At 35.0% G+C, this 9,316-nt stretch overlaps 1 protein-coding gene across 3 annotated transcripts; it reads right to left on the bottom strand.

Moving 5' to 3' along the window:
- Window positions 1-1,501: 1,501 nt before the first annotated feature.
- On the bottom strand, window positions 1,502-8,885 carry LOC121988628 (ADP-ribosylation factor GTPase-activating protein AGD5-like). Of its 3 annotated transcripts, none has more exons than XM_042542157.1 (11): window positions 8,691-8,885; window positions 7,273-7,331; window positions 6,029-6,119; window positions 5,711-5,765; window positions 5,292-5,382; window positions 4,993-5,173; window positions 3,744-3,948; window positions 3,128-3,489; window positions 2,594-2,848; window positions 2,446-2,504; window positions 1,502-1,825 (listed from the first exon to the last, which is right to left on the bottom strand). In XM_042542157.1, the coding sequence occupies exons 1-11, from the start codon at window positions 8,739-8,741 to the stop codon at window positions 1,684-1,686; spliced, it is 1,551 nt and encodes a 516-aa protein (XP_042398091.1). In that variant the 5' UTR covers window positions 8,742-8,885; the 3' UTR covers window positions 1,502-1,683. The 3 variants fall into 3 exon arrangements, with proteins under 3 accessions (XP_042398091.1, XP_042398092.1, XP_042398093.1); XM_042542158.1 differs by having other exon boundaries at window positions 2,446-2,501; XM_042542159.1 differs by lacking the exons at window positions 7,273-7,331; window positions 8,691-8,885 and having other exon boundaries at window positions 5,703-5,765; window positions 6,029-6,108.
- Between the last annotated feature and the right edge of the window lie 431 nt (window positions 8,886-9,316).

The following is a 9,316-nucleotide window of genomic DNA, read 5'->3' as shown; positions in this document are numbered from 1 at the left end:
ATATTATTATCGAGAAATAAAAAGAAAGAGCGAGGAAGAAATATTATCGACAAAGGAAGAGAAAGATGTTCTCTCCGAGTATCATCGGTGAGGAAGGATAAACATACAAAATCGTTGATGAAAAAAAGAAAAGAGCACAATACACGAGAGAACTATTAGGATTTTTAAGAAATATTGAGGAGAAAAAAATTCATTAGGTTTTATAAGAATAGTATTACTAATTATAAAATAAAATGGGAATCGGAGTAATAATAAAAAAAGAAAGAAATATGTCAATTTAAAAATGAATTATATTTAAGGCAGAATAAAATCTCATATAAAATTATGATAGATAATTAATGAGAAAATAAAGATAACTATGAATTAATTGATAAGATGTCATTATTAAATTAACCTTACATTTATAATTAATTAAAATTAATGATGTTAATTTATTTTTTTTAATATCTTTAATTAATTAATCAATAGATCTTAATAAAATTAGGGTCTACATATAGCCCTTAATGACTTACGCCTTAGACATAGCCTTTAATGACTTATGCCTTGAGCCGGGCCGGGCCTGCTTCTCTCCCTCCTCTCTGTGAATAAACGAACCAACTATCCCTTTGATGTGATTTACCTGGACGCTTTATAGGGAAAAGAATGGATATCACTTGCCCACTCCCTCGGCAACGTGGGCAACGTGTGACACTCACCTGGCACACGTCCAACAAGGCGGCCGCCGTCCGAATGATCAATGCAATGCCGGCGGCTCATCCTTCAGCTTCTCGTCCTTCAGTTTGAGGGCGGCCAGCATTTCCTCAAGCATGCTGCGGGCGGCGGTGGGGAGTGGCGGCAAAGCTGAAGACATGTCGCCGCGCCGCAAAGGGGACAAAACCCTAAATTTCGCGATCAGAAACAGCACCTCCTTGCAATCGATGATACCCTTATAAGCCAACAAGCTCGATTCCCGGAACCAAAATGAAGGTGAGCGACGGAAGCAGATTCATCCATGATCCAACAAGCACCCTCCTTTGTTGGTTCAGAAACCCGATCCAGGGTTTCACTCCAAAGAAATCTTGATAAAAATCGGAACTTTGGCGCGTCTTCTTGCGTCACGCAAAAGGCAGAAAGCTCCCGCAGAGGTTGCAGCTTTTCATCAACTTCACCAAATCACCGGAAAACAGAAGAGCAAACGGATTTCCAAAAAAACTTAGGGTTCTTGCTTCCTGAGCTGCGTCCGCCACAAAGAGGAAGTTTTTAAGAAGACAATGTCGATCTAAACACAGGAGAAAAGGAAAAAAAAAAAAACACAAACAAACAAACAAGAAGTGTCCCACTTCTTAAATTTGACATCCTACCTAATAAAACAATTCTTACACTGCACCGGTGCACTTTAAATTCGAATACGAGCTAACCGCTATAGCTCCGAATAAAACTATTTTAAATATGATTTTATTTGGTCATTGGAGAAAAAAATAATAAAAATTATCACATAACTATTTTGCTTTCATTTGGAGTGTTAATTTAATAATTTACTAAATTTATTTTATAATTAAATTTGTTCGATTTATTATCCTTCAAATATCTTTACACAGAAATGATCATCAAACTGAACAAAGAAAGGAGGCTGAGTCAAGGTAACAAGGAACGTATCGAAAGGAGATGACTGCAAGAGACCAAAATTGACGTTCGATATTCAGCTCAGCGTTTCGAGAACATTCCTTGAGTCAATGATGAGAAATCATAGTCGTTGGACGATTGACCAGAACTCATGGATGATGATGAAGCAGCATGAACTGGGTTTACGCCATCAGTTGATCTGGATAGTTCAAGAGCACTTAGACTGCATGGCAAAAAGTTTGGAATTAAAATGGCAGGTCTGCAATCAGGCGAGAAAGACAGCAAATTGAACATGGAACTCAAGTAAAATATGCATACCACATGCACAAGGGGATTTTTGTGCTAGAAAATCAAATATATCGACTAAGCAATATATAAACATCAGTTTTTAATAGATTTAACTAACATTTTCTTTGATCTTAATTCCTGTACCTCTCAACTCTTCTTAAGTTTTACGTGAGTTCTAAAAGAATCACAGTAAGAATATTATGTCAGGATTCTTGCAACAATAAAGCAAAGCATTTGATATGATCACATCGCTATATGTTATCATCAAGTTTCAATGACCATTTTTTGAAAACCAGTTTTTTTGGAATGGTTCAATGGTCTTTGTCACTTTCTCCTAAATCCTAATGCAATTGAATTGCCAATATACTATTCTATTCTTTTCCCTAGTGAATTGATCATCCATCTTTCTACAAGACATTTTCTGTGCCATTCTCCCAGCACAATGAGAAAGGATGCATGACTGAAAAAGTGAAGGTTCAAATGTTGGATTTCCTTGAACTTGATTTCAACTCCATTAAGATTTTATATCTAAAATCAGGCTTGAGGAATGCATACCTTGAAGCACGAACATGACCGACGTTCTCAGATAAAGTGTGTGAGATATTTCCCATCTGCTATTTCACAAGGGGAAGTCATCTTTCTAATCTAAGATATATATATATATATATATATATATATAACCAGATTAGACAGTTGGGCTTACTTGACCAAAGTTATTGGGATACTGACTGCCAAAAGGTACATTCCCTGGAAGCTGGTAGGTGAAGTTACCCCAACTTTGTGACGCAATGTTTCCTTTCATTGAGTTTGAATCACTCGTGTTGAGTTGATGAGTTCCGAAAGCAGATACAGTGGAAGGTGAATTGTCAGGTTTGTTGGCAGTCATGGCATGAGCCTGCTGATGGGCAAGGAATGCCAGCTGCTGTTGATGAAGTGCAAATGGAGACACCATATTTGACTGCAAATCGTCAAATTACAGATGTTAAAGAAATCAATAATCTCCCTTATTGAATTTTATTACCAAGTAATAACTATGTAGAGGAAGCAATTGCTTATTATATGCAACCAAGTGAAAAAACAATGCCAATAAATTAAATTATCATTCTGCAAAAACTACGAGAGCACATGATCCATTAACAATTAGTGTTGAAGCAATAAAATGTTTAAAAAAATAAGAGAGAGAGCTTAAGAATTCATGAGAACTTTTAGTTCATACAAAAAATAACATAGATTTTACCGTGTCAAAGAGGCTCATGATTTCATTTTTTAAATCTGGCTGAGTTTTCTTTTCTGCTGAAGGTTGCAATGAAGATGTTGGATCCTTAAATAGATCTTCAACTATAGATTTAGTTTCAGTATTGACATTAGTCTGACTATTTGTTTGTAATGGAGGTTCAAACAATGATTTTGAAACATTAAATAGATCCTCAGCTCCAGATGTTTCATTTTTGACAACTGGCTGAGTTTTCATTTGTGTTGAAGGTTGCGACACAGATACCGAATCCTTAAATAAATTCTCGACTTCAGATTTAATATTACTCTTGTCTTCAGCAGATTCAGTGGTGCTCTTATTGTCCAAAGAATTGGTTAGTTCTGCAGCTGCAAATTGCGAATGAGGAAGTGAGATCAACATGTCAATAATCAGTTAACAATATATAAATCTAATCCACAAAATAAAGTTTGCAGAAGACATCACAAAGAGTAAACTATAAAAACAAAAGAATCAGCATCAGTACTTGATGATGTGAATGTTTACCTAATGAGTTCCCTAAAGATTGAAAATTTTTAGACAATGGAGAGCAGAATAAAATTCTCATTTCTTTTCAATATTAGCAGAATATCAGAAAACATACACTGAAAATTTGCCCATGAATTGTCATCGACTGGAGACAATTCTTCTCCAATTTCATTTGGACCATCCAGAGAAAGCATGTCCAGTAGATCAGATGTAGAATTGACTTTTGGTGGTGTTGTTGTTATGGCATTAACCACAGCAACAGCTACCTCTGGAGGATATACCTGAGCTGTGCTTGTTTCCGCATTTAATGTGTAGGAAACCTGTTAAGTAATCTGGATATGAGAAACTTTTCTTACTACTATCAAATAAATAGAACTTAAGCGAGACAAGGAACAAGTTACGAATAGAATTACAAATGATCCAGAATTCATGAGAAAGCATTGTGCATTTGTTTCACAAAGTTATGCTAATTTTGAGATCCATCTTGTGTAACATGTCATGAGCTTCTGAATGCAAAATGGAGGCATGCAAATCCACTTTCTTAGTATCTGGGACCTCTAAGCAAAGAAAGTGATTTTCTTAGTATCTGGGACCTCTAAGCTTTCCAAGGAATTACGACATTCTCAACATCAAGAAAATGTGGAAAGGATTATCTCCAAGAAAGACGGATGGCAAAGAGAAACTATAGCTCAGTTATGATGAACATTTTTTATGAAAAGGGAAAAGATAATCAATCAGCCCAGAGTTTGGGATATTAGAGACTGGCATTTATTAGGGTGATATACAATATTTGAATATTAATAGTGATATAGATTTGTATAGAGTTCAAAGGAGGGATAAAATAAATATAACTAACACTAAATAGATGAGATTGACACAAATTGATGATGATGATGATAGTGGTGGTGGTTATAGCTTGTAAATAGTTCAATAAAGGGAGAAGATCTATCAAGAAATGGCGACTAACAAGGCTTCATCAGCATTTCTCATCAATTATGGGAAAATCTAGAGTCTTACAATGTAAAATTATATTCCTTGCTTAATTTTCAAAGATATATATCACTTTTTCACTTATTGGATCATGATTATCAAAGACAACAGTTTGTTGCTAGAAGTTGTATGGGCTAATTTCCACAAAAATCAAAACTATATCTTTGATGATGATTTAGTTCCATTAGCTGGTATAATCATAACCATAGACCGTGGTTATACTCCTATAGTTGCATGAATTCTCAGTCACGAACTGTATAAGATTCACTTAAAACTTCATTGATCTTTTAGACCAAACTTTGGTAGTAAAATAATGGAGACAAAGATACAGTACAATATCAGCTTTGCAGAAGTGGACGAAGTAAGAACATTACTGGACTAGGTAGCTTAGGAACCACGAGATTATCTTTTTTTATAGTTGGATTATCCTTCTTCTCTGAAGCTTTGTGATTGCTGGAATTCTCATGTTCATCTGCATGGCCAGTCTTAGCTTCTTGCTGCTTTGAAGGCGTTGTAAATCTTTTATCCCGAGGTACCCATCGTTTCTCTTCATATCTGGAAATTCAGTCCATTTAATTGTCAACTTAAACATGGTATGTGATTTCTATATACGAGGAATATAGAACACAACACAAGAATAAAGGAGTAAAAGAAAGATGATAAGTTCTGATACTTTGCACGAATGAAGTTTTCGATCCCAACTCTGTCATAATTAGGAGGCAATTCTGATTCCCAGTAGCTATTTGCCTTTTGATTGCCCATCGCTGTCCGTCCACAAGAATCAGAAACTTAAAAACCACAATCACTTTCATACTATAAATAAAAGTTCATTTTACTCAACTTTGGCAGGAGTGACCAGGATACAATTAAAGATATATGTAAAAAAAGGACAGCCCGGTGCACGAAGCTCCCGCCATGCGGAGTCCCGAGGAAGGATCCATTGTACGCAGCCTTACCCTGCCTTTTGCAAGAGGCTGTTTCCAGGATTCGAACCCGTGACCTTTTCGTCACATGGCAACAACTTTACCATTGCGCCAATGCTCCCCTTCAATTAAAGATATATGTAATGAAGCAAAAAAAAGACCTGCTCACTTTGGATAAAAGCAACTTGCTCTGGAAGCCATGTGTCCAATGCCGCAGATCTTACCTGTGGTGCAGTAAGAATTAATAAACTACAGTCAAAATTTGAACCAACTCTTGTTCCTAGATTTTCAGTAATGTTTATATATATATATATATCACAGTGTAGTAGTTAATGACATTAAAATATCTCAAATTGAAACTTGCTAATGGAGAATGAATGGAAATTGAAGTTCAAGTTAATTGATAATTTGAAGTTGCTAAGAAAATGTGAATACATTGACAATGAATATTCAAGTATGTTTGATGGCATAAGAAATGAACTTCGACCTTTGATATATGCACTCCTAAACTTCTATGAATTCCAGAGCATTGCATGCATAAGAAAATTCCCAGATTCACACTTGCCCATCGTGGACCTCTGAAAATTAACCACCAATATGTTAAAAATAAATGCTTAAATATAATATCAACAAAAATGAAGGTCAAAAGTTATGCTGTAGGATAAAGATATATACAGCAAGCAAGAAGGCTTAGATTTTGAAGAAAAGAAATTCGGAACTCTAAAAAAAAGTCAAATTTAAACCGAGGCTTCAGAATGCAGCAATAATGGTCATTTTTAGCAGGGGCCTAACCAGAAGTCCTGGAAACACTTCCCAGTTTCACCTCTGGATTATCTTATGGGAGAAATAATTAAGACAAGAAAATCCACACTATTCATGATAGAATAGAATAAATTCTTGGTGCCATCAAATGCATTACACTGACACAAGAGTGTTCTATCATTTCAGAAAATAAACTTTAGACAGGAATAAATTTAGTCTAAAATTGCAGTTGAAGTGTGGGCAAGAAGAAAGAAATTAAGTAGCACGAAGTTGGATGGAGAAAATTGCACACATTATCTTACTTTAAACTATGTGGATACAGCCCGTCGTAAAATTAGAACATCTCTAATGTAAGAATTTGTGTTATGCAACCATAGTGTCATCACAAAGCAACGAATAATGCAATTTGCAGATACAAGGAGGAATCAAATGGTAAACATAATGCTGATGGAAATTTATACGATTCAGTAGAGCTAATTATGAGGGCGTCGACAAGCAATAGCAAACCTCAAATATAAATAAACCATTATAACAAAATGTTCTCATCAAACCAGCAACCCTTTATCAAGGAGAACAACCAGGTGTTGTGGTCAAACTTCTGTTCTTATTTTCAAAATCATCTTGCAAACTAATACTCATTGACAAAAAATTTTAAAATGAAAGTACTACTAGTTATGCTTTAAACAAATGGGAGAACACCACTAAGTGTCATATCAACAGTTAAATATATACCCGGAAAGAATTGAAAACTAGTAAGAAGCTAACAATCACAAAACTAAAGCACTTTTAAGCATAAGACCAGAAAAGAACCATGTGAAAAATTCTAGATTCTGTACAAACAATATGCTGGTTTTATTTGCAAAATCCAATGCAAAGAGAAATAATCATTGCCATGAAAAGAAACACCAGAAATGACTGCACCAACAAGGATGTTATACAACATCTATCATAAGTAGCTTCAAAGCTTACTTCGACTTGCAATCAGCGCATTCTTTATTCTCTGAAAACTTGAGCAATCCTTCCAATATCTGCAAATAAATAAAACAGATACATAATTTTGCTTAGATAATCACAACAGGAAATGAAATAAGTTATATGAAAATATTTCTTTAAAAAAAAAGAGAATAAATCAAGGTGGAAAGAGAAGAAATCAGCTGAACTATTTGTGACCAAGTAAGCAACCAGGACAAGAAAATTATAAGGAGCACATAGTGGCCAAATTGCTCAAATAAATGAATTCCAGTGAATGGCAAGAAAAAATCTGCTAATGGCCTTAATGATGGAATGGAAAAAAAGAAAGTTCAGTGGCAATAGGACTGAAGATGAATTATACAGGAAAGAAGAAAAATAGCGTAAAGCTAAGCTATTTTATTACTCAAATTGTGGGGTCATAATGTCAAGTTAGCGGCCCTTCTAATTACTATATATCAATATGACTGGAAAAGGAAGGACAGAGTTCAGGGCTAGATATTAACAGTATGAATAAGATTTGACCTTATGTCCTCAAAGATGTGTCTGATAAATATATTTCAGCTAAAGCAAATAAACATAATTTACTTTGGAAGAGAAAATATCAAACAACACAAAATGAAGCAGTTAAAAAATTCGTCACACAAAGTAATTAGTTGAAGACTCATATGAGAATTAGAAGTTGGAGCATAACTGTGCCACGATCTATTTTGCATTCACTTTTAACATGGTCCTGAGATTGTGCCGTGTGTTGTCTTTGGACTTACAGTCAGAAACAAAAGGTCATCGACTATGTTGCTCAAAACTCAGAAGATCATGGACTAATCACAATATTTAAGAGAAGCACAAACTAGCAGCGCCAGATTAGTATGAGAATTCATAAATGCTGAGAAGCTTCACCAGGATAACATATTGGTAATATACATGGATATCTCCCAACAGAGTATATATTAATGAGCTAGCTCATGACCTAAAATTAAAAATTATGAATAACAAAATATGCTGATTATCCTATACCGATATCCGTAATCAGACTAAACTTCCAAATTCCTGAAGAAAACGAAGTCAATGTAAAAGATCTGAGCTGGGTAGATCCAGCCAACCCCTAGCTCTAATAGAAAAAAGACTGCGTTTTTCCCGTGTCTGGTCGAGGACGATCGATTGAAATTTACCGACGATCGACAACGGCAAACTAAAGTTTCAGATCCGCAATAATGAAACCACGATCCAACAGATGGCCGAAGATCACACACCAATAAAAAAATACCAAAAAGGATGGATCAGAATCGAAATGGATAGATTGCAATTTCTACATGCCCAAACACTGATCATCGAACCGACAGACAAACAAGCGCTACAAAAATTGAAATCTTTCTGTGCTAATAAGATAACAAAGGTTGAAATAAGGCAGGACGAACCTTTCTATGCTTCTCGTTGAGCTCCTTGGAGACGGTCGCCTTCTCGTTCATCTCGGCGCCTTTCTCAAACGATTCAGGAGGAAGAGAGCGAGCGAGAGACGAGAAGAGCCAGAAACCGAACTAATACTTTCGCTTCAGAGAGTTAATTTTACGCACTGTGCCTTCTCTACGTATTACTGGTTCCACCGCTGGTCCCATGATGGAAGGATGTAGAAATGGGTACGTGTTGGTGGATTCGTCTTAGGAGAGCCCATTGGGCCTTCATTGAAGGCCTTGAAGCAGCCCATCTACATTCCTTCAACTGTATAATTATTTATTAATAATATTAACTTACTTAAATTTTTATTATAATTTTATTTATTTACATTCTATTCAAATATATAACAAAAATATGCTACTTTATCATTTTTAATTGTTTATAATATATTAAAATTAAATATTAATATGCTTTTGATTAATAGATTAATATTTTAATTAAATTACGAGACAATAATGTACTTTTAGTTCTTTTATGTAGTATAGTAAATTGTTCCAGGAAAATCTTACCATTAAATAATTTTCAGCTCTCACTCAATGAAACCTTTAATGGTTTTTTAACTTTGTAATGAATAAAAAAAGTGAATTCA

This window comes from Zingiber officinale, chromosome 6B (genome assembly GCF_018446385.1).
Source record: "Zingiber officinale cultivar Zhangliang chromosome 6B, Zo_v1.1, whole genome shotgun sequence".
NCBI lineage: Eukaryota > Viridiplantae > Streptophyta > Magnoliopsida > Zingiberales > Zingiberaceae > Zingiber > Zingiber officinale.
Note: the sequence above shows the minus strand (reverse complement) of the source record. Positions and strands in the feature narration are given on the sequence as shown.

Excerpts from the sequence above, each read along its gene's own strand:
- LOC121988628 (XM_042542157.1), bottom strand. The coding sequence starts at position 8,741 with ATGAACGAGAAGGCGACCGTCTCCAAGGAGCTCAACGAGAAGCATAGA. Across the intron at positions 3,949-4,992 it reads TTCCTAAGCTACCTAGTCCA|GTTTCCTACACATTAAATGC; the intron begins GTAATGTTCTTA and ends ATTACTTAACAG. Across the intron at positions 2,849-3,127 it reads TCATGAGCCTCTTTGACACG|TCAAATATGGTGTCTCCATT; the intron begins GTAAAATCTATG and ends GACGATTTGCAG.